Source organism: Calonectris borealis, chromosome 13, assembly GCF_964195595.1.
Source record: "Calonectris borealis chromosome 13, bCalBor7.hap1.2, whole genome shotgun sequence".
NCBI lineage: Eukaryota > Metazoa > Chordata > Aves > Procellariiformes > Procellariidae > Calonectris > Calonectris borealis.
The window spans coordinates 2472041-2498752 of record NC_134324.1 but is presented as its reverse complement, the minus strand read 5'-3'; the positions used below and the strand labels follow the sequence as shown (position 1 = coordinate 2498752).

The window sequence follows — 26712 nt, the reverse complement described above, 5'->3', positions numbered from 1 at the left end:
CAAGGATTTAGAAGTATTTAAATGGTATATAATTTGTCTTTTTGGAGCTGGCTCTTGTGCTACGTCTGTGGAATACAACAAGGTCCCATGGTCTACCATAACAAACACAATAAAAAATAATAGTGCTGTTGTTCCCACTCCCTTTCCCCCAACTCGGACCATCCTTCAGTTTTTGGGCTAAGAATCCCCACAACACTGCATCCGGGGAAATATTAAATGCAGAGTAATGTGGTGCTGTAAAGAAATACTAATTAATTCATCTTATGTTTCATGCCACAGAAATTGGTTTATTCACTTATTGAAAGTTAGGTTAGGTCCAGGTACATTTGCATCTCCAGTATCAGAGCTTTTAACGAAAAAAAAGTTTCTCATGTTTCCCGACATCCCATTAAAATGGTTGTCCTTTGACGTCAATTAGAGCCAGCTAAAAAAAAAATCATCCTTAATTGCTTTTCAGAAATAGACATTATAGCGTACACCATCGCAGCCAGATTCGATTACCTTTTACAAGAAACAAGGATGCTGGGAACGCCATAAAACTCCAGCTCTGCTGAATATGGATGCAGGGCCCTGCTGACAGCCGGGGGAGCTGCTTTTCACAGCGACGGCTCTTCCTTCGGCTCCAGAGAAAACTGATGCAAAACACATAGACACGTCTAAACTTTCCCAAAATGTAAAAATGCTGAAGCTGGATGTTCAGCTGGGGCCGGTTTTGGCCTGACAGTGGTTGGATGCTCAGTGCTCCATCCCTGCCTCCATGTAAGAGTGAGTGTAATCATGCACCTATGCTGACAATTATAGCTACAAAAACGACCTAGTCCTCAAAACTTGTGTGTGTTTCACGACAAGGAACATCACCAACTTTCTCAAAGGCCCTCTCCGAATTTCTCTTACTCCAAGGACTTCATAATGTCTCTGCCGACCAGGTAGAAGAGGAGTCCGGAAAGTAAAACCAGGGGCACCCCTGCCGCGGCGAACATGAACGACCACCCGTAATACACGTGCACGGGTACGTCGTCCATGCACTTCTCACTTCTCTCCAGAAGGATGTACTTCTGAAAATCAGCGACGAACTCCTTCCACATCACGAAGAGAAATATGAGGAGGAGAAATAAGCCTCCTGGAAAGAGAGACAAGGACGAGTTACTCTCTGCTTACAACCAACGTATGAAACACAGAAATAAAATTGAGAAAAGATCGCAACACATTTCCATTTATTCTTGCAGGTCCTTTGCATCAAGGCTTAGTGTTGCAGGATTATTATTCATGACATTGCTCTGCAGGTTCCTGTGAAAGCCAAGCCCACTCGCCATGGGAGAGACCCACGCCACCGCGACCAGCTCCTGCCCAGCCGCACTTACACCCCGTGCTTTAACCGCCGGCGCTGCTGAGGGCTCCACTACAGCTCGATATGGCCATGGAGAAACCATCCTGAACTCAGCTGATGTTCATAACAGGGATCTGCATGAGGCTAACTCTGCTTTCCTGCCTTAAAGGTGGGTTGTTTTGCCTTTTTTATTTTTAATTTGTCTGAGATGAGTGAAAAGGCGAGACTAAGACTTACTTTTTCCTTTTTTCATCTACCCTTCCTTCAAGTAGTATCATCAGATCCGATTTCCACCAGAAATGCAAAGATACAGGATCAGTCCTGCTGATGGCAAGTGTTACCCAGCATCGAACCTGCTACCCCCAGCACCGGCGCAAGCAGAGCCCACGCAGACGCCGAGCGGCTGCAGCTCGTGGCAGTTCCCCTTCACGTCTTGTGTTACCCTTCCTTAAACTCAGCTTTGCAACCAAGTATTAAAACACATAGAGTATAGATGATCCTATTTTGCAGAGAAATAACACATAATAGAGTGGAAAAGGCATGTAGCCATGAGATATTAATCTCAGATGGGCTACTAAATAACAGAATAATTAAAAGAATAATAAACAGCTTATACCATGAGGCTAGAAAGTCTTTTCATTGGCAAGTGAGACCTCCTTTGCCCTCCCCTGGAGCAGGACGGGAGGAGGGCTGAGGCCACACTCAAGCCTGAGCAGTGAGAGCAAGGTCAGCATCTCCATTAGAGAGGGTCCGCTCTCCTCGGAGAGGAGGTGCAGGCTGCCTGTGACCCAAATAGCAGATCTCCCGCGAGACCTCGCGATCTCGTATTTCCAGATGCGTACCCGTCGAAGGTCAGCGTTTGCAGGAAGAGCTCGGTCACATCTGAAAAGCACGTGGCGAACAGGCACCTCCCGGACCTGGCGCAGCCCCCGGCAGGTTTGGGGGCTTCGGTGCCTTAACAGGAACCTCCTTTCCCCGTAATTCAAAGTGATGGTGGTCGGAGGCTGCAGGTCTAGCTCCCCCACATGAAGCAGATGACAAAAACTAGAGTGGCCCCAATATTATTATAATGCTGTGTTGCATTAAAGAATATATACAGTGCATTTTAAAGTCAATATTTTTGTATTAAAACTAAACAGCAACGGTGTGATGACAGATCTGAAAGCACTTCACTAATATCTGATCTTGCTACTCCACAGCTAGAAGCTTGCTATTTTTAAATGGTGCTGTATAACATATAGATATACGCACATACACACAAATATATGAAAGAAATACATCACAGATTATAATATTTTTATAGTAGAAGTGAACAGTTTGAAATTAATTTAGTTGACAAGTTACCACACAGTTCTGTGGATGTGTTGTGCCTTCTGCTGGATTTAATTTCTCCCCTTGCAATTTTTAAATCAAAGGTAGCTTGTACTATATTTAATTATTCTTCCTGGCAGCTTATACACTACAAAATCCAACTCCCATTCTAAGCAAAGGAAGCGGATAAAGCTTGACGTTGATATATCTGCTTAGTATGGTGGTTACTGAAACCTCGGTCAGAGAAAGCACGTCAGCGTTTAGCTGTGTTTCTGCTTATGATGGATATAAGCACATCTGCTGCTACAAACCTCCGCTTCGCATCTTGTAGCCAAAAATGAGACTTGCGTGAAGGTATAGAGCGTTCAAAGTTCTCACCGCGTGTTACATAGAAGTTGAAGCTACCCATCCTAAGCTGTCACGTCTATTAAACTACCTCCTATACCCTAAGACTGCAAATTGAATCTTAATAATTGGTGTGCCCATATGAATATACTTTACACCACCACAGGCTGTTATTTCAAGCCGTTCTCCCTTACATGGAAAAGTCCTTATGTTTGCTGGAGAGGCAGGCTAGGAGTTAAATAGCAGCTGTTGTAACATTTGCATGTTCATTGAGATTTTGATACCACTTGAAATTAAGTGCACAAATAAATATTTTACACTTAATATGATAGTTGTATGCTTAAAATACCAATTATTCTACTATAAGAAAACGATTGCATGTTTAAACAGTCACATGTCCTTTACAAAATACAATATATTGATAAGAAGGCAATTAAGTCTTTATTACTGATGTAATTTAAAATTAAATTAATTAGATAGCAACTGAACCTTGAAAAGTGCTCTTTTAAAGATCAATTTCTATTTCATTAACTTATAATACCTACCGTAAGAGACGCAAATAAAACCGTAGCCCCGGCGGGACAGAGGACACGGATACAGCAGTGTGCTTTTGAATTCTCCTACTTTTCTTTAAATAACCAGGGGGTTTGCCTTGAATTGTCCCAGGACAATTTAGAGGGTCTAAGCCTCATTTATTGAAGAAATCAGATTAAAACCTACCAGTTCTTACTGAGGAGGGTGCGGGGAAGCCCCGTGCGCGGGTGGCACCGTCCCTGAGCTCGCCAGCAGCTAAGGATGGGGAAACGGTCCCTCCCCTCGCCCCAGGAGAAGCGCCAGGTCTCAAATTGAAGGATTTATTATTAAACAGGTACTGGAGGTGATGGCACGGCCACGGCATCTAAATTAAGAATATTTTCACACTTTGGGAAAATGACAAGAAAATGTAAAGTAAGCAGCATTCTTCCCTGGACTAATTACAGCTGAGTGGTGAGGAGTCCCTGGGATTTACACCATCTCCTCGGCGAGAAAAGACAATCAAAAGGGCAGGTGCAGACGGAGAAGGACGGGGGAAGCGCAGGAAGGGCAGCTCACTGAAAACTGTTCAGTAAAAAATGCTTACTTGGAACAATCACAAGTATTCATAAAACTGCCTAAAATTTGTCATGCTTTTAGACATTAGTAGACTCTTCATAATGAGAATATCAGGATGCTTCGCTCCCATATTACCAAAGTAAGCATTTGGCATTTTTGTTTTAAAAGGATATTTTATTTTGGATTTTTCATCTTTTGAACAGCTCTCACCTTACCACCTCCTTTTTGGGGCTTTTAGTCTTGGCCGCAGCAGACAGACATCTTCATGTCCTGCCAGCCCCAAATGGCTTTTTATGTACAGAGACAGATTTCCTCCTGCCTTGGGTGGCCAAATGAAAAACTGAAAAAAAATCTAGTTTTCTGCCCAAGAAATGAGCCCGGCGTCGGCACACGCACCTGAGACGCAGGACATGCCTTGGGTTTGGGTGAGTGTAAGTGAAGACCTCCTCAAACCAGACCATCCCCATGCTCCTCTCAGCATCCCTGTGGTTTCTACCACTGGAAAATTAGCCACGTGATCTCTTTCTTTCTCTCCCTTTCCCTCTTTGCCTCTGTTCATTAGGATGGTATGGAAAAAAATTAACTGCGAAACTCCATCTCGCAGCTGATGAGGTTAACGGCATCTTCTGGGGAGGGGCTAATTGCAAGAAAATTGAAGTGGGGTATTAAATCTTTCTCCTTCGTACACTGCTAACTGCAGGACGACGAAGCCCGGTGCTCCGTCTCCCCCTCCCAGGAGAGCTGCACCTTCACTGGGAGTAAATTGGAGTCGGGCTTTTTCTTTCTCTCACTTTATATCCTTGTGACACCTTTATAGCTGCTAATTGTAGGGACAGGTGAGTGAACTCAATCTTTAACTCTTATTCGGTGGAAGCTACTGAACTTTCGTGTAATCTGCTAATTACGAGAAAAATGAACTTTGACTCATTCGCCTTTCTCACCAGTTGCCTCTTAGGGATGTTAATGAGGAAACGGAGGGGTGATCTTCAGCTGCCCTTCCATAACTGTGAGTCGTTACTGCACGTGGGGAGCCTGAAGATTGCCAAAATGAGGTGCTGGTTTTGGGAAGAGGAACCTGAGCACAAAATTCAGCACTTTAACTCATAGGACTGGCAAAGCGGCTTTTTTTATAATGCAGTCGGCTCACGCTGAAGAACAGGTTGGTCTGAGCACACGCTGCGCTCCTCTCGCAGGACCACGACGCGGCTCTGAAAGCACAGGAGAGGCTTTGTGCTGCCTTTGCCTGCTGGAAACGGCCCACGGCCACAGCGGTCCCACGGCTGCGGGACGGTGCGAGCACGCCCGTGGGGATGCTGGAGAAACAGCACCGGGACCACAGTGGCTGGAAGAAGTGTCGACTGTACACGGTGCGTCATGTATTTGTGCTTTGCAGTGTAAGACAAGCTGATAACAAGCTCCTCTTTAGGTTGCTTAACATTACCTGGGACACGCAACCTTACCGCTTGCTTTGAAAACTCACCGTACGCTCACGCTTTGCCTGTGCATTCCCTCCAGAGCGGCCTCCCCCCCGGAGCAAGCCACCAGGTATTGCTCAGGTCATCTTTTCACTTAAGCCTACAGCTATGCAGCTGGTCCAGACGTATTAGGGCAGCACTGCAAGATCAGTAATTGCCCTAGGTCTGGATGAAGCGTCTGCTCACTTCCAAGCTTGGTCTCTAAAATGCCCAAAGGAAAAGAAAACCGAGGAGCACAAGCACAGAAAACCGAGGAGCACAAGCACAGAAAACCGAGGAGCACAAGCAAAGTTGTCTCAGCACTTCAGACCGTTTCCAGAAGCTGCAGTGCAGCGTTCACCCAGCCCTCTCGGTGACATTGTAATGATAATTAATCATATTGTCATCTGACTATTGAAACAAGGGGACAATTAGTCACCAGGCAGCATCTGCCTCCCCCTCGCAAGCACTGAAGCTAAGTCGGAGATGGCAAATGTTGGAAGGAAAGCAGCGCGCCGGCTATTTGCTCACGCAATTCGGGTGCTTTGGGAGCAGGCTGGCAAGGATAACTGCTCAGCTGGGGCGGTAGATGTGCAAATGCACGCAGCAGCAAACGTCAGATGGGCTCCGGCTGTATTTCCCGAGTCGCCCAGCAGAGGAAATCAAGGGGGATGGCTCCGGTCCTTTGAAAGGGCTCTCAGAAACGCCACCCACCGAGCACTACATTTGTTATGGTAGCTGGCAGACAGTCAGATTTGTCCTCTTGAAAGTACAGTAAATAAAAGGCATCTTAGAGAGGAAACCCAAAGGGATCTAATTGAGCGATAACAATCTTCACCCTTTGGCGTTCAATTCCCCCCGGCGACAGAAGGGCGCACATAACTCCTCGAGATCGTGTCAGGCTGGTTACCCATAAATGCGCTAGGGAGTGCATTTGCACCAATGATATCCTTAGAGCCTTTCGGTGGGGCATGTTGCATCACTTTGCAATGATTAACCACAGCTGTGATTTTATGACCTCAGCGTGGGCTGCTACCAAAAGGGGCAGAGGGAGTTTATGGACAGAATAAAGTTGCATATAAAGGATGCCCTGAGAGGCCGGGCATCTTGCAGCCACGGTGCCCCATCTCACCATCCGACTGCCAGACCACATTCCCACTCTACAAATTGCCAGCATTTTCACACTTCCTCAAGGAGAGATCATTTCTGCAAGGGAGGTTAATTAACACTGACCCGTCAGGCCACGATTAGAAGACAAGACGCACTTTCTCCCGCGTCGTCTCTCCACATCCCGCTATCCGAAGGAAAGGGACGGCTGGGGAGTTGAAGCTGTATTAAATCTATTGTTCCAACTGCTAGCGCAATTATGCAAAATATTTTTACAAGGGATAGGGAGAAAATAACCATGGAGGGATGCATCCCGAATTTGGGATCCCCCCCCCCCCCCCCCAAAAAAAAGCATCAGCTGAAACTCTAAGCAAACTTTGCTGAAAATGCTGAAATACTACTGCATTCTCCTACCCATCATTTAGATTGAAAATGGAGCAGGAAGACTTTTCCAGATGAACTCGTTCCTCCTAATGACAGTTAATAACAATGATTGCTGTTCAGATTGAAACTGCATTAACACAAACTTCAATTTAAACTGCAGCATCTTTGTCTGATGCCAAGAGGTTTATGTGATGCATAATCAGCTCTTCTAAAAAGTGTCACATTCTATGCCCCAGTCTTTTAATCAAGAAGTAGTCAAATAAAGTGCAAAAACACTGAAAAAAATAGAATACAGTGATTCAATGTTACCTGACATCCTTTTCAGTGTGATATTCTACTTATCTGGCCAGCGTCAGAAGGTGACCGATGTCAGTTTTTCCGTTTGGTCTGAAAGTTGAGTGTTTTGAAGCAGTAGGGCTTTAACTGAGGTAGCCTGAGTGCCACATCTGAGAGGATTCAGGTATTCAGCCCTAGTCTCACAAGAAGAGATGACTTCAGCGCACACACAGGTCAAGTGGCCAGCACTACTCAGTAGAGGGCATTGGTACCTGATGGAGATCTGATAGCAAGACGTCTTGCATTCCCAAATGAAATCCATGTGTTTATAACAACATGAAATTTGCCTTTAGAAAAATTAAGCCCAACCAAGCATTTATTAAACTATCTAAAAGAGAGATAAGCAGATACCCCCAGGCTTGCTGCCCTCACTTCAATAACTGAAGACCTGGAGGCAAACGGAAAATTGGACAAAATGCAAAGCGAATTAGTAGAGGCAGGTAGGGCCACATTGATTTAGTGCCTTCCAGATTTTTTAGACAAATAGATAGATGTCATCTAGCTTCTTTTGAACAAGCAGCTGAGCTGGCGTCACATGGTTAATTATTGGTACATTACAGGAGCTAGAAATTAGGAAAGGAGCTATAAAATGGACAGGGAGCTAAATCATGGGGGAAAAGAGTAAAAGGTAATGATGGTAGGGCATGGTGAGATTGGAAGGAGTTTAGGTGGAGTTCCTCCAGGCTCGGTGTTGGGACCTCTCTTGTTAAATCTTTTCATTGATGTTTTTGGCCCCAAAACACTTGAGCACACTCAAAGCCTAAACTGGGAGCAAAGACACTGGCTCGTGTTTGATTCATGTCGTGTATGAGGAAGCAGGACCTGGTGCAGGATCCGTAATTAAACATCGTTTTTTCAGAGAAAGGCCTGACTTCATTATGAAGTTCTTCACTTGGCATGGCTCAGATGAGCTCCAGCCTTTAGCTGCTTGAGTCGCAAAAAAGCTTTTTTCTGAGTTTGAGTCACTGCTATAAATCAAGTATTTCTACTAGTTAAGCCAGTTATTCCTTCTCAAATACCAAAAAAGGAAAAAGCCCAAGCGATAATTCAGTGGAATCATTTGTAATGGCAGTGGGAATAATGAATAAATGCCTATTTTTAATTCATTTTCCTGCTGTGCCACCGCTTTATCTTTTCAGGTTTTATTAAGCCAGCCCTCCCATTTTGCATCGCCGGGTATGCCTTTCATCGCTCAGTGGGTTTCCAGCTCTACCAGATGTTAACAGCAGAGACAGCAGAGACCCAAACGCACAGACTGACTTAGGGGAACAGAGCGTGGCTGATTGCTGCCCAGGGTCAACGCCGCTACGGACTTTAAAATAAAAGGCTCTGCTCCTCTGCATTGCATAGAAGAGTAGAAAAAAAGAAAAAGTCTTTTTCCCAAACCCCAGCCTCCCTAGGACTAAGAACTATCTTGCTAAAGCTTGAGGTTTATTTCCAGTGGGAGAAGAGGGAAATCCTTTACTCCAAGTCAGTGCAGCCCCCCCAGACCCCCATCTCCTCCAGCAGCGCCTCATCCCCGGCTGCCTCCCCTTCCCCTGCACGCACGAAGCGGAGCACGGCCGCTGCATTCCTGCCCCGGCCATATCCCGTTACCGCAGCTTGGCAGCTTACCCGAGGCAAGGAGGAATCCGCCTCCGACTTTGTAGGACCGGGGGCTGACGAAGGGCACGCCGCACACGAGCAGCAGCCCTCCCACCAGCCCGGCGGCGACGGCCAGCATGATGAACGCCGTCCAGAAACCTCTGTACACTGCACGGTTAAAAAGAGTAAAGTCAGGGGAAAGGAGAGGAAAAGCGGTTTTCGGAAGTCCATGCTTCACTCCTGCTTCAGCAACAGTAAAAGCAATAACCCATAATGCTGCTCGTGTTAGGCAGAGCTGGAGCTCCTGCTTTGCCACGGCACGGGTGCAACGTGCCTGGAACCGGTGCAAGTTCAGGTTGAATGTCATGCCCTACCTAATGGGATTGGAATGAGTACAAGGGGTTGGAAGGGTTTGCCAGGGAAGCACGGCACAAAAGGGGGTGAGGGTAAAGGACACCGTGCTTAGCTGTGTCTGTGGGGGGTGGAAGAGCTTGGCAAGAAAGGAAAGAGAATAGCAAAATCTGGAGAGATGGAATCAGACCACATCTTTCTTCCATTTTAATTAACACTTATGGCAGGTGCCAGGTTCCTGGTTTAAAATAAAGGTGGTTTCTGTTAGCAGGACTGCAGGGAAAAGAGGAGCTCATGATTTCCCCCATTAATGGCCTTGCTTGACTCCAAGTAAGAAAACAGGGTAAGAGGACAACTGCCTCTTCATCCACTGAATTTGGGGGTTTTGCTGTGACTTCATGCAACCACGGCAGCCAGAGCCAAGCAAGCTTGCATCCATTACATCCCACGGGATGGGACGTAGCCCACTAATTTCAGTCTCCTGGTAGCCAAGGCTCTTCCAGTCACTGCCATAAATCTTGGCCAAAGGTGGTGGTCTTCAGGCAGAGACCCTCTGATACCTTGCTCCCCGTTCCCCTGATTTACCCGATCCCCTCGGACCACGGCATCTCGCTCTGCCTGTTGTTTTTCGGAAGCGCTAGTTAGATTTAAGCCAAGCACGAGCAAGCGGGTAATGCTGAAATGATTCACACTTGAAAGAAAAATGATACAGAGAAGATGCGTTTTACTCATTTGAAACCATTTTGTCAGGAGAGCCACTTAGGGAGAGATAAGTATCTTGAACTCTCCAAAACCACAGAATTCATTTTCATGTTTAACCTCCCGTCACCCGTTTCTCTCAGGGAGCCTAAGAGGATGCAGATAAGGCAGAATTATCTCTGGAGCAGGTAATAGCTGGAGGACCCCTTTTCTTGGACAGCCTCCTGGTTTGCCATCATTTGCATATGAGGATGGACTGGTTTGAAATATAATGAGTCTTAACGACAGAAGCGCTTGCTCTTTGCCGACGTCCGAACGCTTTGCAGCGGGGTGGTGCAGCAGAAGAGCCCAATGTTCTGGCTGCCCTAAATGTGGGTGCTGAGACATCCTCATCTCCCCAGGGATCATAGCGGGGTGGGTGCCGGGAGGCTCCAGGCAGAGCCCCGCAGCTCCCCGGGGTGCAGCCCCTGTGCAGAGCCCCTCCTGCACCCTCCCGGGGCCCGTCCCAGCGGGCATTGCTGAGCGGCAGCCGAAGAGGGTTTAATAGCAAGGGCTGACAGGCAGGGACAGATGCCTCCAGGGCCCTTTATTTAGTACGGAAAAAATAGTGTGTTTATCAGCGAGATCGTTCAGAAAGCAGACGTCATGCCTGCCTCTCCTAAGCTGAAAAAATCCCACCGCTTAACCCGCCTGCTTGCTGCACACAGCCTGCGACGGGCTCCTCCTTCGACCATCGGCAGGTCCCTCGTATCCATTTTACACCGCGGCGTGTTCCCCGAGGCAGGAATCCTGCACAGCACAGCACAAGAAACTAGCTGCTCTCCCTCACATGCTCCTACTGACAAATGTTTTCTTTTTTAATTAATTCCTCATATAAAAAAAAATATAAAAATAAAAAAGGTACTGCTAAAGGCTAAGGAAAAGGTCAAGATGTTTGTTTGTGCAGTATGCCTGCCCCAGATCCCCGGAGGCAAGGCAGAGTGATGCACACTATTTAAAGAAATCAATTCATTTCAAAAAAGATCATTGAATTAATTCTAGCTGCTGCCACCAATTTAGCAAATTAAAATTCCTAACAGCAGCTGATTCATTAAAGAACTCTGAAAATACAGAGAAACATAAATAAAAAGAGAACCAGTTGAAAGGAGAGCTCTCCAACTGTGTCGTATTCAGTGTATTAAAAATAAGCCACTCACTTACGTGGGTCTTCTAACAATTTGGTCTTTAACTGATTTTCCAGTGCTTGTTTATTTTGTCTTGCAACAAACCAACACCAGAGCTCTCCCAGGAAGCCAGACTCTGGAAACGAGTCAGCGCCGGACCGCCCCAAGCCTGCAGCCCAGGAGAAATTCTTTGTGTTTCTTGCCCGCAGGGTCTGGATTTGGCCATGGGGCAGAAGCCCTTTGCCTTCAGCTCCTCCCAGGGAGCGGGGAGGTGGGAGAAGGGAGAGGATGGATTTAGCATCCTCCCTTGCTCATAGGAGTAGGCACCGAGCACCCAGCGGGAGGGTGCACAGCTCATGGCCCGGCACGGCTGGCTCTGGGGGAGGGAAGACGCGGGAGAACGTCTCGATGTCCTCACGGGTTGGGGCAGTCAACTAAGCAAGGCTATTTTGTAAAGGAGCTTTCCAGAAGTCCTGGTCATGCTTGGCCACAGGCATTTGCAATGGGGGAACCACAGCACTGACACACATCGTAAATCTCCGCCCGGTCGCTTGGGAAAGGAGCTGCTGGGGGAGCAGGACAGAAACCCACCTGCGGTCGTGTCGTAGGAAGGATGGGGGAAAGGTCCGAGAGCAATGGGCATGGGAAAGAGGTAGCCATGCATGCAGAACTTGGGGTGTGCTTGGCTGGCTGAAAAAGAACAACAGGGAAAAAAAAAACAGTTTGCTTGTATTTTCTGCAAGATCGCAGTTACAGTATTCAGAGGGCGAGGCCCTAGTCTGCAAAACCTGCAAAACCCTCGCTGAAGGCAGAAGGCTGGGGAGTAAGGAGGATAGTAAATCCTGGTTAGAAGGAAAAAAAGAAGACGACTGGTGAGGGAGGGGAGACATAACAGGATCTGAGGCTGCTACCCATACATCTCCTCATCTTCATAACCTGAGTCTGAGGTGGACATAAATCACGAAAGATGGAGCAACTCGGATTACTGAAAATATTCCCATTGCTATTTTCCTCCAGAAAATGTGTCAGACCGCCTGGAAGGGGGAAAGGTGTTTGGGTACCAGAACAAGCTACCTTACAAGACCCCCAGTTTGTGAGAAGGGAAAGCACAATTAGAATGGAAGTGCTCCATCAATATTAATACCACTGAGGCTTATCATGATTAACGGTAATAGAATGAATGTTAAATGAATTAATTAATGGTTGGCCACTTATTTAAATATGTTCCCCAGCTCAAAGGAACACTTTATAATAGGTGGACATTAGTTCATGCTAAATTGACTATGGAATACCTATTGAATTAATTATTACATCCATGAGAGCAGCAAATTAATTTGCCATGATCAATCCTATTATAATAAATACCTAAAGAAGTAACACAAATTTGCCAGTTATCAGAAAGAGTCATTTTACTTCAGGTAACATGATATTATATCATGTATTTCCATATAATGTAATTAGATAGCAAACTCCCTCTCTCAAGCCTGTCCCTCTTTATCAAAAAATTTCTGTGTGAGAAATCTCACGTTGTTCAGTTGAACAGTGGCAGTAACTGCTCCTGCAAGATTTTACAGGAAACACAGGTCAGGGACTGGGGGACAGCAAAGTCATCTGAAATTTTAATCACTGTGGAGTAAATTTATTGTGGGAACCCGCATTATTTGCTGCCAGACGCCCTATGAGGCGATCACCCGGCTCCACAGGCACGTCAGCGTCTTTGAGCACCAGCGAGTGCAGGGTCAAGGCTTCTGCAGTGTTTAAAATCTTTGCAGAACTTTTTTTAAATCTTTTTTTTTTTTTATCCCCAATACTTCTCTAGGGTTGTGGCATCCCAGGAAAAGGCTGCCCTCTAATTACCCACTGTGCGCTAATGCTGGTTGCTGGCTCGGTCACCGGTGGGCTGGTGCCAGGCGTGTTGTGGGGGGGTCTCACTCCTTTGCTCTTTCTGGTGGGAGCACCTGGTTCACTGGGCCAAGACCCCACACTTCGCTGCACGTGGGCCACCAGTCAGCACCAACTGGTGTCTCAAAACAGGTTTCACCTTCTCCTTCAATTTTTTTTAAAGCGTGAATGTGCTTGCAGGAAAAAAATGATTTTGCATCCGTCTCTGTTTATTCACACGTGTAATTTCAATGACCTTAAAAAGCAAACCAGGCAAGATCTTAAAATAAAGGTCTTGTGTGCTTAAGAGCATAAACACATGTGGTTATGGCTCTCCATGGCCCACCACTGCCCACTGACAGAGGTCCTGAGAACCCAGGGAGACCACACACGTGCTCATCCAACCTTCCCCATCCTGAAATCAGTGGGAGGTGGGAACACTCCGACGGCTGAAAACACTAACAGAAGAGCAATGCCAAGGGCCAGGAAAGGCAGACCTTAGCTGAGCACAAACATCAACAGATATGGGGGGAGAGTTCTCCTTGCTGGTGGAAGCGACCACTCCATATGACTTTGTAGGTGATATATTAAATGGCATCAGGAGGTTCCTACATTTCTGTGAACGACCCTCTGAGAGCAAAATCCAAGTCAAAAAAAGAGCACAGAAAGGGTGAGCCAAGTTTGCTTTTGATAGAGAGACGATGAGAATGGAAAAAAAAAAGAAGAAATAAAATAAAGACAACTGTCTCCTTATCCCCGGGAGCCTTTGTTGTGCTTGTTTGCAATTCAAACTGTGAGCGAATGCTGTGAATGTGGTGCGGTGGCATCGTACTCACTGTACCAGAAGGTCCAGATGGTCTCTGGGTGGCCCTCGCCAAAGAACCAGCACCGCCAGAAGAAGCCCTCGTGATGAAAAGTGAGGATCTCCTTCCTGACCTCTGTCGGCGTTTCAGCCTGCGGAGGAATAAAAGCCCAAGCTGATACGGGGATGATCATGGTGGAAAGTGTGTATTTTTTGCTTAGACTGTTGTTGCTTTCATTTTTTGTTGGGGTTTTCATTTGTTGTTGTTTCAGATGGCTTTGGAGGGTTTGGGGAACAGAGAGGCAGCTGCTGCCCTTGACTTTCTGCCATATCAGAGCTACAAAATGTTCTGATAACAAATCATCCTGCAGACCTTCACAAAACAGTTTCTTCTTTCTCTAATATCTTTAAAGCACTGATTGCCAGAGCAGGAGGGGTATGCCAGGCAGCAGAGCATTCTGGGTGTATTCTACTTGTGAAATCCCTTCCTTAAGTAAATTTTACTGCTGTTGTAACCAGTTGGAAGCAGCTTGATTACCAGGTAAGCAATTTTAGGGGTCACCCAGTGCGACAGTTCAGATGTCCTTGCTACTCTGCAGGATCCACGTGAGGTCTGGCTTAACCCCAGAAGACAGCCCAACGCTAACACTCCCATTGAGCCTCTTCCAACCACCAGCCCAAAGGTTTTCTTCTTTCTCTCCCTCTGCTGAGCCCAGTACAAGTTATGCTAGCCCTACGTGAGACAGAAATCACTCTGCCCACACCAGTCTTCTCATAGGCCAGGATAGGAATGTTGACAATTTTTCCTTTTTTGGTGAGTCTACTTCAACCCCCAGACCAGACCTGCGAGCACAAGGTTTAGGTCTTTCCAGAGGAAGGATATTGCAACGTTGAGTCATGGACTATTTACCAAAAAGCTTATTAAAACTATAGCCAAAATCAATTTTGCCTTTATCACATACAATTTGGTAAAGGAGACATGACTGTTATAAAATTACATTTTGTGGAGGATGGAGAAACTCCATACAGGATTGGACCCTGTGAACAGGAGAAAGGAGATGGGACTCAACGGAGAGGTGCTAGAAGACACTTTTCTCACCTCGAGGCTTTTATGCATGAAGTTATGACCAATTCCAGAGCTCTGGCCTGATTCTCCTTTTACTTTCAGGATAAAATACTGACTATGACAATGTTAACATGCAGCCCTCAAACTTCACCAGCTGGATGGCTGCTGACTTAGTGCATCTACGGCACATTTAATCGCTGTTTGGCAGATACTCGAGACCATCCTTATCTGTAAGGGACAGGATTTGCCAGCTTAAGAAAGGGCAGAGAAGGTAAAAACACAGCCTGTAGTACACAACTGGTAACTGAAATAGAAATAACAGAAACAGTGTCTGAAATAGAAATAAAATAGCTCAGAGGAAAGAGTAAGAGCAGCTCCTATTTCTGCCTGGCGCTTTTGAAGTCGCTCTGCCTTAGTGACAGGCACGTTGATACTTGGTCAAGAGTGTATCTGAAATGTTTGAGATGCTCATTCATGTCGTGCAGTGCAACATCGCTAGTCTCTCCACTTTAAAAGACAAGAGCACAAACAAAAATCTGAAACAATTAACGTTGTCATTTCCCAAGCGCACAAAAACTGAGCGGCACTCCTCCCTCCGTGACTCTCTGCCAGCTCCAGGGCTTTACTGCGCTGCTTTAAACAGTGAAGACAGTGTCTTCTGCCAGGCGGTTTTTCTATCATAATTTTTTTTTTTCAATAGAGAAAGTCATTTTGAAACATGACTCAAGCAAACAGTGTCCTACCTTTGATTATGGGATTCTGAAATGAAAGAAAATATTTCTTGCTGGCATCATGATGCTTACCCAGTGTGACTCACCACACCAGAAAAAAAATTAAGCCTAATTGGATTGAACTTTGAAGTAACAAAAAGTCTGCACACAACAAGGATCTTCGTGTCATTTTGTAATTGAAACCACCCATTGATGGGCACAAAAACATTTTTGAAGAGTGGGTGGCTCAGGGAACTGATCTGTTGTTATTTCGCTGAAGAGTTAGACAATAGCAAGCGCAGCTAAACTCAAACTTTCGAAAGGATCTATAAACACGTGATACCAGCCGTTAGCACCAAAATACCAAATTGTCCTTTGAAAATTACATTTTCTGCTAACTAAAATTCTATATGAATGTTAACATTAAAATATATAGGCCTCTTCTTGTTAGACGGGCAGGAATTCTTGTCTACTCTGTTCTGCGTCTGATGTTCGCTTTTGTTTTCTGCCTGTGCTGTAGTCATATCACTTCAGATGTAAATGACTGCCAAGTCCTACACTTTAAGATATGAACTGTTTTTAAATGAAGAAACTACAGCGGGAGAAATCTTTTAATGGCAAATATCAGGAGATATCTTTTGTCTTTAGAGGCAAATGCTGTCAATAAGTAAAGCTCTTACAATTTTGCCTTTCATTCCCTCATGTTCATATCTGCCAGATTACAGAGGTGCTGTCTTAATGTTTCCTAGATACACTTTAGTCAAAATGCTAGATACTATGGAAATGCTGGTTTGGATTTTAAAGTTAGCTCAGGCTAACATTTTACATTAGCAGGTCACTTACAAGGATTATAAATTTTATCACAGATTTAAAACTTCAAAAATTTAAAGTTTTAAATTATTTAAATAGTCAATTCTTCCGAAGTGAGACAAGATTTCAGCGTTTACCTCCCCGGTCCGCAGAGTGCTGTTCCCGCGCTCGAAGACGCCGCAGGTCTCCGTAGCTAGAAGCCAGTAATCCGTCCCGAAAGCGATGAGGAAGAGCAACACGCCGGTGCCGCCGAGGATCCCGGCTGCGAGGGCAGCTGCTCCAGCCTTCATGGGGCAGCAGGAAGGCAGCAGAATCAGAAATCAGAAAAGAAGAAAAACACTGAAGTTTCCAGGGTCACTGGAAGAGGGGGACGAGAGAAGTGCTATTTTTGGACACGGATAATAATCTTCTCCGGGCTGGTGTGAGTTTCAGTGGGTGGTGGGAAGAGGACTAAGAAAAGCAGATGACCTGGCGTAACCAAACAGCTGTGGCATTAAGGAACATGACAAATAGCTATTGAGACAGAGCAGGAAGATTTCCAAATAAACACATGGCTGTTCATTTCAAAGAGCGGTGCAGAGAGCCCTTAGCCTCGGCCGGTCAGGCAGCGTCCGTAGGTCACGAGTGGCTACGATGCAGAACTGCCCAGGACACCGGAGAGCTTTTAAAAGCCCGTTTTTGCATGAGATTAGCAGAGAGGCTGTGCATGGCTTGAGCAGATCTGAACTCAAAAATCTTTACCATGTCATGGATCCGCAGTTTCCGCAGCCATTGCTGTGAGATACCTTTAGCTGTGTCCTCGCAAGCGCAGTATAGAAGTGGCACCTCTGGAATATGCGTCTTCTCCAGCTCCTGCTTCCTCTGATCAAAACGCTAGTGCAGCTTTCACACAGAGTAACCCCAGAGATCCAAATAATAACATTAAAATATTGGTGAGATCTTAAATATCTTGGTGCTCTCAGAAGTGATGCAATCAACCCATGCAAACACATTTAAATCAGGCAGGTCCACATCCAGCTAGACAAGGAGCATTAAAAGGAGATGTACATACCAACGTACCTGGAGTGCCTTGCTATGTAGTTGTAGAAAGATGTTCTCTTTCCGCCCACAGAAAAGCGGACTTTATAGCATCCACACCCCTCCCACCGCCCGAGCCTGCTGTGGAAGAAGTGTCTCGTGGAGTGAGGACATTCCTGCATGGAATTTCGTTGCCATTTGGTTCCTAATGTTTTTGTCTTCTGCTGGAGCATCTGCTGTAGGTCACTGCCAGGAACGGGATGCCAGACCAGGAAAATTATCATTTCTGTAGGGCAATAACTATATTCCTGTGACACGCCAGGAGGCTGGGGGAGGAAATTTAAATTACAGTGAAAATTCAAGTTCTGATTTTCTAACCTTAGCCTAAGTCATGACCTGTTCTAAAAAGGGGGATAGATGAAGATGTTGACTTCTTTATCCTATGGGATTTTGGGTTGCCAAATTAATTTCCAAATCAATTTAATAGTTAAAGTTAACTGTGAACATATGGGTATCTCAGAGAAACTGCACACTGGTTAGGGAAACTGGAGAGGGTTTGGTAAAATTTTGACTACACTTCTAGCCAACTGTTGAGGCATATGGACTGATGAATATGCTCGCTCTTCTTCTATGAGCACAATAGACTTTAAATTATAATAATTTATTCTATCCTCTGCATTGTTCTTCCTTAAATATGGAAGAAAATATGGAATGCAGGCTGGGATAGCTTTTAAATAGTACATTAGACCTTCACTGTCGCAGGGGCAGAGCTGCTGTTTGTTTAATCTAACCGTGAGCACATGAGGCATCCGAGAGGATCCAGGAAAGAGGTCCCTGCCCAGAGGAGTCCCCGCACCAACCCGTGGAGAAAGGAAAGGAGAGCCGCGTTGCAGACTTACCGTCATGCAAGGTTGAAACTCAGCCACAGTCCCCACAGCCCCGTTAGTTAGAGCTAGCGCGGGGCTGCAAGGGGAAGAGCGCGAGGAGGGCAGAAGATGTTGTCGGGTCTGGCACGGCGGGGCAGGCGGTGGGTGAGCAAGGCAACGGGGAGCTGCAGGACAGGGCCAGCGGCTCGTCTCAAAGGTTAGGTTTACATCTTGGTTGGTCGCTAAAGTGGAAGAATGCCTTCTGATGTTTGTATAACGGGATGAAAGTCCTCACAGCAGGGCTGAACGCTGCTCTCGGCAAGTAGTAACATCATTGTGTGGCCTTCAGACAGGGAGCAGTGGATGTGCATCCGATGGGAGAGCTGCAGTACAAAGGCCATTTTAAGGGAAGAGAAAATATACATGATGTCTCTGGCCTGCTTAACCATCCCTTTCCTTCCAGGCAAACTATTTAGTCAGCTAAGGGAGAGAAAAAAAGTCATTCTGAGATGATACAGCCTCCACCGAAACCCTTGGCATGCCCACGGGGGAGCAGCGAGCAGCTCCCGCTCCTCCCGCGCTCCCTCGGCAGTGCCGCCCGGGAAACGAGCCCTCCTCAGCCCTGTAATTCTGCATGAATAAACAGGCGCTGTCCCTCCCCGGCCACTTACCTGCCCTCCCACATTTAGCTATCGTCTCTGCGGGAAGCAACCCCTGCTGCTGCAATGCCTTTGCACCTAGGTGCTTCTGGCCAACCCTCCCATCACCTTCGCTCGTCCCGTTCCGACACGTGTTAACCCTCTCCCAGCCCCTCCCTGGGCAGCCCAGCATACCGACTTTTTCTCCATAGTTTTGAACTGGAATAACACAGCCATCTCGCAGTCATTTGGTTACTTCGCGGGCAACGATTGCTGCAATGAGATGACCTCTTTGTATTGAACATAAAATGGTTGATCAAATACAAAGTGCAATATATCTATCACCTAATTAATCTTCAATAAGTGTAATTTCAATCAGTTGCGATTTAACTAACATGTAATACTGGTTAAACCTGTCTGAAGTGATGAGAAAAATCAGTTGCCGCCTATTCTTGTGATCTAGATCTCAAAGCTGAACACGACTGACGGGAGAGCTTTGGCAATGCTTGAAGGAGCTCGGTGAAGACAAGGGTTTGCACACTAGCAGCGAGGACTTTTTTTGCAGATTGCACTGCAATTGCATAAAATTAAAATGCAAAGTGGGCACTTGTGTATTTTAAAAAAAGGGATTAACGCACACTTCCACATTTATGTGTGTGCTTTTTAGTCAGCTGTATTTGGCATTGCTGTATTTATGCTAATGCGTATTCGCAAGTTAGCGCTGTTTGCCATTTGGAAGGTATCCTCAGCAATTCTCGATCCCGTTGGCAGAAAAACCCCTGCGTGGCTGCGGCAGAGCAGTGCCGGTGCCCAGCCTTGGCTCCTCGCGGGCTGTTATGTGCCCAGCCAAACATTTTCCAAATTCTTAGGCTGCGGAATAGGAATTGAGTTTGCAAGGTCAAAACATCTCCCCGTGCAACGAGCTTTCCCTTCTCCTTGGCAGACCCCCAGGCACGTGCTCATCACCATTAGGATCTGAAAAATTCCTGGACATGAGGGACAATGAGACGGTCCTGGGGCACCGGCAGCTGCAGGGACAGGGACGGTGCAGCTGCTCCAGCAGCACATGGTGGGAGCACCCAGGCTTGCCAGGGACGGCGAACGCATGTGATGGGGCTACGGCCCCCTTATGTTTCCTTCCGTTCAGCTTGATTATTTTTTTTAATTAGGCATCAACCCCATTGCGTCCAGCCAGCCCAGAAGGTGCCGGCCCCTCACACCAGCAGGCTGTGGGGGCTACCAAAGGAGCAAACTCCTTCAGCCCCGCTCAGCCCTCTGCACCTCCCTTGCTTCTCTATTTCCCTGTTGCTTAGGGAAAAAAATTAGATAAAACTAAAATTCTTATAATAGGAATATTTTTTCATAAGACTTCTCAGTCTTACTAACTAGACTAATAGAAAAAATAGTTCCTTTGCTCTTCAGAAAAAAACATCTTTATTAAATATAAGCTTCCAACCCATTCTGGCTTCAAAGTGTAACTTAGCTTTCTAGTTTTCTTCTGTGCGAGCATTTTGTTCATATAGATTTTATACAATGCAATAGACAGCCTTGTTAATAGACAGGACACACATATACCAGAAGAAAAGAAAGGGCAGAAAGAAAGAAGAAATGGCAAGAAAGTCACCAATAAATCATTCCAACCACCCCCTCCTCAGTTAGAAAGGGCTGGGGATTTTCTGATGAACTAATCAGAAAACGTGGGGTATAAAAACCAAATCATTTTTGAGGAAGGGCTTGGGTGCGTGGAAAAATTTTAAGGAAAAATATTTTTACCTCTGGAAAAATGTTAAGAAAGGCGTTTCTTAATTTTGAATATTTCATTTCAATATTTTCAAAGAGAAAGTTCCATTCTGGAGAGCAAACCCCCTTCTGATATCTATCAAAGAATGAAAGCAATTATTAAATATCTAAATTGATGTAAAATTTTTCATAAAATATTTTTAAAAATAATGATCAACTCATCCATATTTTTTCATCTTATCATTTCCTGGGCTGCTTTATGGTGTTGCCTTTGCATCTGAACTCTGTGTGGAAATGTTGCCCCCGTGTAGAGTGCTGGGGGTCCGGCTGCAGCCCTGGACCACACTATTGACAGCCAACATCCAGCACTTCTTATTGGGCGGCCATAAAGAAAGCACAGTGGGGCCATAAGGATGGCCCAGTATCTACCCAGCCTGAGCTCCACAACCCTTTGTGTGTTTGCAACGTGTTGTCGGATAGGGGGGAGAAAACAGGAATAAAAGTGCTTTTATTATACAAAAATACTGTAGAATAAATCCTGAAATCCATAGTAGATTTTCAATTTGCCTAACATAATGGAATTTCACTCTCCATCTCTCAGCCTCACCAAGGGCTCAAGGAGCCCTGATTTTACTCTTCCAGCAGAGATGATCTTTAATTTAGAGAAGAAAAGAAATGATTTCCCAGCCAGGAACAGCAAGCCCTGATAGAGACACTCACCCACTGGTCCCAGGTCCCGTAGGTGCTCTGTCCGGTCCATCCCACCCCACGGCACGAGGTCCGAGAGGCACTTCCAGAAGGTGATGCAGCTCTTGGTTGGCCTGGATGACCATTAGGACCACATTTGTTTCCTCCTACAAAGCAAGTCTCTGCATGTCAAACAGGCTACCTTAGGCACGGGCGCTGGGCAGACCAGGAGCTCCTCTGCCTGCCCCCCAACCTGAAGGCAGGTGCTTGTGGGGGGGAGCCATGGAGGGGAGCGATCATCCCAAACTAGTTTACAGCCTCCTCTCATCACTAGCTGGTACCTGAGTTAATATATCACCCCTGGAGCACAATAGCTACAGGCTTAGGATCCCCATCCTAAAAAAAAAAAAAAAAAAAAAGAAAAACCACCAAACAAGTAACATCCTGCCACACTTTCTAAGCCTATAGAAACTGGTAATGATGTTGGTTGTCCTTTGCAGCTTGCACTGGGATCTCTGGAGTGCTACACCAAAGCTAGGTAGGTGTATTGACTGACCATCACCACGATCCGTGCAAAAGTCAGACACAAATACCATGTAATTACCGAGGAGAATGACCCTCCCCTTCCTCCCTTACCTCTTCTGGTGCCGGCGGGAGCTGCCTTCAGGGTCCCCTCACCCAGAGAGGTCGAACAAGGGTGCCACCACGGATGGCACTGGGACCTAGGTGTGAGGAAAGGGAGGTCGTATCCTGGGCATTTTAGTGACCTTTGTTTCCTAATTGACCCTGATGATTTTTTTTTCCCTTAAGCTTTTAAACTGAAATTGTGAATCTCCAAAACACACATACTCTAGCAAGGAGCTGGGGCTAGTCAGCTCAGGTTTTTCACAGAATCAGTGTTTTACCTTTTGATTGATCAAAGACTCCATCAGCACAGTCTGAGTTACCATTACTTTTTGTGTTTTGATCCATGCTCGCAGAAACATTATATATTATGTAGAGAGAGAATATCTCTATCATGCTGAAAGCAGAGGATTTCTTGCAATTTTATGAATAGATGTGATTTCAGGGCTGCCTTCGGAGACTTCCCCCAGTCCCTCTGGAGATCTGCATACCTTTCTGCATTGGAGCTTACCCTGACAATCTGTCATGCTCTGAAAGATGTTCCCCGTAGTGTTTCCTTGGGTAGATGGGGTGAACCTCTCTCATGGGTCTCTGCCTTTACTGTTGTCTCCACAAACCTCAGAACAAGAAGAAACCAAGAGGGAGAGCAAAGCCATCCAAGACCACGACAAGTGCTACCCAAGCACTACCAACTTTGCCTTGGAAATGCCACCAATGTCCCCGGAGGGTTTTGCAAAGAGCAATCCCCCAGTATGAACTGCGCGGGAAGGGAGAGGAATAGATATCCATATTGACATTTGCCCCTTTAATTCTGCATTAAAATTATAATCACCGGTTCATCTCCATCACATGCTCCTTTTTCATCTCTCCCGTCTACACGTCTCTTGGAAGAAGCACATAAGCCGGGATGTTGAAAGATCCTTAATGTTTCTTAGGAGGTTGAATACCCCCCAGTACTTGATGTCAGGAGAGGAAAAAAGCTCAAATTTGCCTCACCTGCTTCTTAAGTGTTGCCAGCACTTTCCAGGATTAAGCCATTACAATCTCCTTAAGCAGTCATGAAATAAAATAAACACAAGTGCGATTTTCTGGTCAAAATAAAAATAAAAAAAAAGTCCACGTGCTGAACAGAAATGCTTTCTGGAGTTGCGAGTGCCAGGCAGATTTATAGCCTGATTTTTAAATGCGGCTGCTTGATCTATGTGCGCAGACTTTTCTGATGTAGTTTTTGGGCTCTCACTTTGCCATTGAACTACGCCTATTTTAACCTTAACTCTCAGAAGACTCCTGCAAACTTCCAGAGTAAGCACGGAGCAATAACTCTCTGAACTACTAAAGGAATCAAACTGATGCAATTTATTTCCACAGAACCGTGCAATAGTCAGTGATACACTGAATCCATGTTTTTAACACTTTTTAAAGGACTAAAACCCTGGAAAGAATGAATTAGGCATGCTCTGAAGCCTGAGCATTTAACAGTTTTCCACTCGGTTGTAGAATTTTAAGACCACCAACACTGGATACTGGCAAAGATTATCAAAGGTATTCTGGGCTGAAATACATACTAGTCGGAGGGCTTGGCCACTAAGCAACTGGAAAATACTTCATGAAAGCTTTAGCCGTGCTATTATATTTTGTAAAGAAACTTTAAGAAAAAATCCACAGTATCTAGAAGGTTAAATTTGGGGCAGGGTGACTCATTGGGAAAGTATGTACTGCACAGAATATTGTCTTCTCTGCAGATCAAGCAAACTGTTAATACAGCAGAGAGGTATTTATGGTCCCAGCACTGCAAAGCAGGGTTGAAAGGGACTAACGGGCTGGGATCTGTGCAGGATCCGGGCAGCGCATGTGCACAGGGACGCGGGGCTGGCTGGAGCAGCCTCTGCAGCCACGAGCCACCGAGCCGCACACCTGGAGCCGAGCAACATCTGGAATTGCTAGAAGCTGGGAGACCCTGGCATTGAAATGTCTCTTCTTGTGCTAAAGTGAGATGAAAAAGTACAATTTCGAAAAAATGCAAGCAAAACTTTTTTTTCTTTTTTCCACATCAGATAAAATTTCAGTTCCATTTTCTGGAAGTGTCCTGATTTTTCCAACCGTTTCTGTTGCCTACTACAGTATTACAAAGAAATCTACACATGCCAAAACAGCCACCATTTGATAAGGTCCTTGGTAGCCCATAAGAATATCGCAGAGAACTCGTTTTACATGATGGGAAACTCAAACGGAAAAAGATCATTATTTACGAACCCAATGCCCAGAAGCATGATGGATGCTGTACAAGACAAAGGTGGTACAGGCATCCAGATATTTTGCACAAAAGCAAGACAGTTCAGAAGCCAAAAGTAGAAAAAACCAAACAACAACAACAAAAAAACCCACAAAAAAACCCCAAAATCAAAAAACAACACCAAAAACCAAGCAAGAAATTGCCAAGGGATTCACAAAGCTTCTATCCTTGATGAAAAAAAAATTGATTAAAAATTCCTTGGCAAGCAACTTTATTTATTTTTCTTTTTGCTCTCCAACTGCAGAATAAAAAGGACCCATCTTAGTAAATCTTTCTATAGCTATTTACTGTGCAGAACTTACGGAGAAATTTTAAACACTGTAGACATTAAACTGCAGGTCAACAGCGGACATTTCAAGCCCAGACAGCCGAGGACCTTCAGATTCAGTATTTTTTTTTTCCTCTCACTTGTGTGCGGTTGCTTACGCCAATAAACAGAGCATTTCTCTCACTCGCCACAATTGCTCGCCTTGCCCGCGGTCCTGTGATCACTGACCGAGGGTTGCACGGGGCAGAGCTGAATGCGCCGCTGTTCAAAGCGGATCTGCCGGGCTTGCTGTGCCGGACCGATGACACCCGGAGAGACACCCCCGCGTGTCACCAGCTACCGCTGATGTCATCGTGAGCGTGTTGCGGATGCAAGGAAGTAATAACTCTTAGATGATCTCATAACACAGCATATTTAATTGACATAGAAACGTAGTACGTTACAATATATTCATATATGTTGTATATTACAACATATTCAAAGATGGGCAGTTTTCTAAACAAAGTGTAGACAAATCCACATGACTCCCATGCAAGACGGATTAAACTATGAAACGAACCAAAATCTTAATAAAGTAACCGAAGACGACAATAGACTTATACTAAAATCAATAAATAGGTACATATGTATATACACACACAAAATACAGATGTAAGGCTAAAAGGTCCAATTTTCATTTGCAATGAGGTGAATTCCAGTGATGGGGCAGAGAAGAGTGGCCTTCAAGTCAAAATGAACTACATCAGCTTATGTCAGGACACTGTAAAGGAGTTTGTTCAAATGAAAATGAGACCTTCACGTCACTGCGAAGCAAATACACAAAATTTTGTGTCTTTGTCTTAAAATGAAAGCCCCATGTACCAGGCAGTGGTCTCCTAACGGAGTATTTCTGCACACAGGAGATAGGTTCTGGAAGTCCAAAAATATCATGGAGGGGAGTATGCAAATTCCTACAGTTTCTTTTATTTTTATTTCAGAAAGTGCCACTTGTTCAGATTAAATACTCTTGGATCCTTCAATGCAGAGGAAGAGAAAGAAAAGTGTCGATGTTTGCAATGCTAAAACTTACCCTATCAGGTTCAGCCAAGGACAGGAATTTGAAGGCTTGAACACTTACCTGGAGTTTCAAAGAAAATTACCCAAATGTGGAGGTCTCTCTCCTCCTCAGGTACTGTCCCTGGAGTTTACCCGCATCTGCTCTGCAAAGGGGATCGCACCTTTCCTGGCAGAAGCGCTCCACAGCAGCCAGGTTTTGGGTCCCCCTCTCTGCCGCGTCTCCTAAGGAGACGCGCTCCAGCCTCCTCTGACCCTGCAGCTCTCGGCTGTGGCAGCAGAGATCACCCTGGAGAGGCTTCGCTGCAACCAACCAGCCACAGCGCAAGGCTTGCCCAGCTATGTAAGGGCTGGCACGCTCACCTCCTCATCGCCACTGCATTTGGAGCTTCCCTGATTCATTTTCTGAGGTGAACCATTCCTTAAGTGAATTTTTAAAAATTCAGTAAGAATATGTTTTCCCCTTTTAATGCAGCTGTAATAAGTTTTCATTAAAAGAACTGTGTCTAGGAGTGGGACAGTCCCTCTGGTAAGACACAACGCCTTATTTAACTGTATGATTTAACTTTGGACTTCACGTGATTAACGTTCATAGCCAGACCCATCAGTTCCTGAGGAGCGGAAGGGGTCTTTCACTGTTTCTGCTGTCTTTCCTGGTGGCATGCTCCATCGCCTAATAAAACCCTCCTTGAGATTATAAAGTTTTTCCTAACATATAATCTAAATGCTCCCTGCTGTTTAGTCTATCCCTGCTGACTAATGAGAAGATCTGATATCTCACCTTATTAAAACATCCTTTCTTGCAGTTGTAGACAGTTTCAGCAATTTTCCCAGGCTGGACAGACTAATTTTTTCTAGACATTTCTTAGAAATTCTCTCTCAGACATCACCTTGCATTGCTAGTGCTCAGCTGTGCATCTTTTCTCTTGGTTCCCGTAAAAAACCCAGCGTTGTGCAATAAGAGCACATGTTTTGATGCAAACCACTCAGGATATTTTGCCCTGCCCATGCTGTCCTTTTCAGGATGCATCTTATTTACATTATCTACATGTATAGTAGCCATCCGTGAAGCAGAGCCAGATCCCTCACGGGAAGCCAGCAGCA

General features: G+C 45.5%; 1 protein-coding gene across 1 annotated transcript; it reads right to left on the bottom strand.

Annotated features, from left to right (window-relative positions):
• Positions 1-204: 204 nt before the first annotated feature.
• LOC142087495 (transmembrane protein 182-like) lies at positions 205-16730 on the bottom strand. Its single transcript, XM_075161797.1, has 5 exons — positions 16560-16730; positions 13871-13988; positions 11745-11843; positions 8971-9108; positions 205-1120 (listed from the first exon to the last, which is right to left on the bottom strand). The coding sequence occupies exons 1-5, from the start codon at positions 16710-16712 to the stop codon at positions 891-893; spliced, it is 738 nt and encodes a 245-aa protein (XP_075017898.1). The 5' UTR covers positions 16713-16730; the 3' UTR covers positions 205-890.
• Between the last annotated feature and the right edge of the window lie 9982 nt (positions 16731-26712).

Excerpts from the sequence above, each read along its gene's own strand:
- LOC142087495 (XM_075161797.1), bottom strand. The coding sequence starts at position 16,712 with ATGAAGGCTGGAGCAGCTGCCCTCGCAGCCGGGATCCTCGGCGGCACC. Across the intron at positions 11,844-13,870 it reads CATCTGGACCTTCTGGTACA|CCAGCCAAGCACACCCCAAG; the intron begins GTGAGTACGATG and ends GTTCTTTTTCAG. Across the intron at positions 9,109-11,744 it reads TTCCTACGACACGACCGCAG|TGTACAGAGGTTTCTGGACG; the intron begins GTGGGTTTCTGT and ends TTAACCGTGCAG.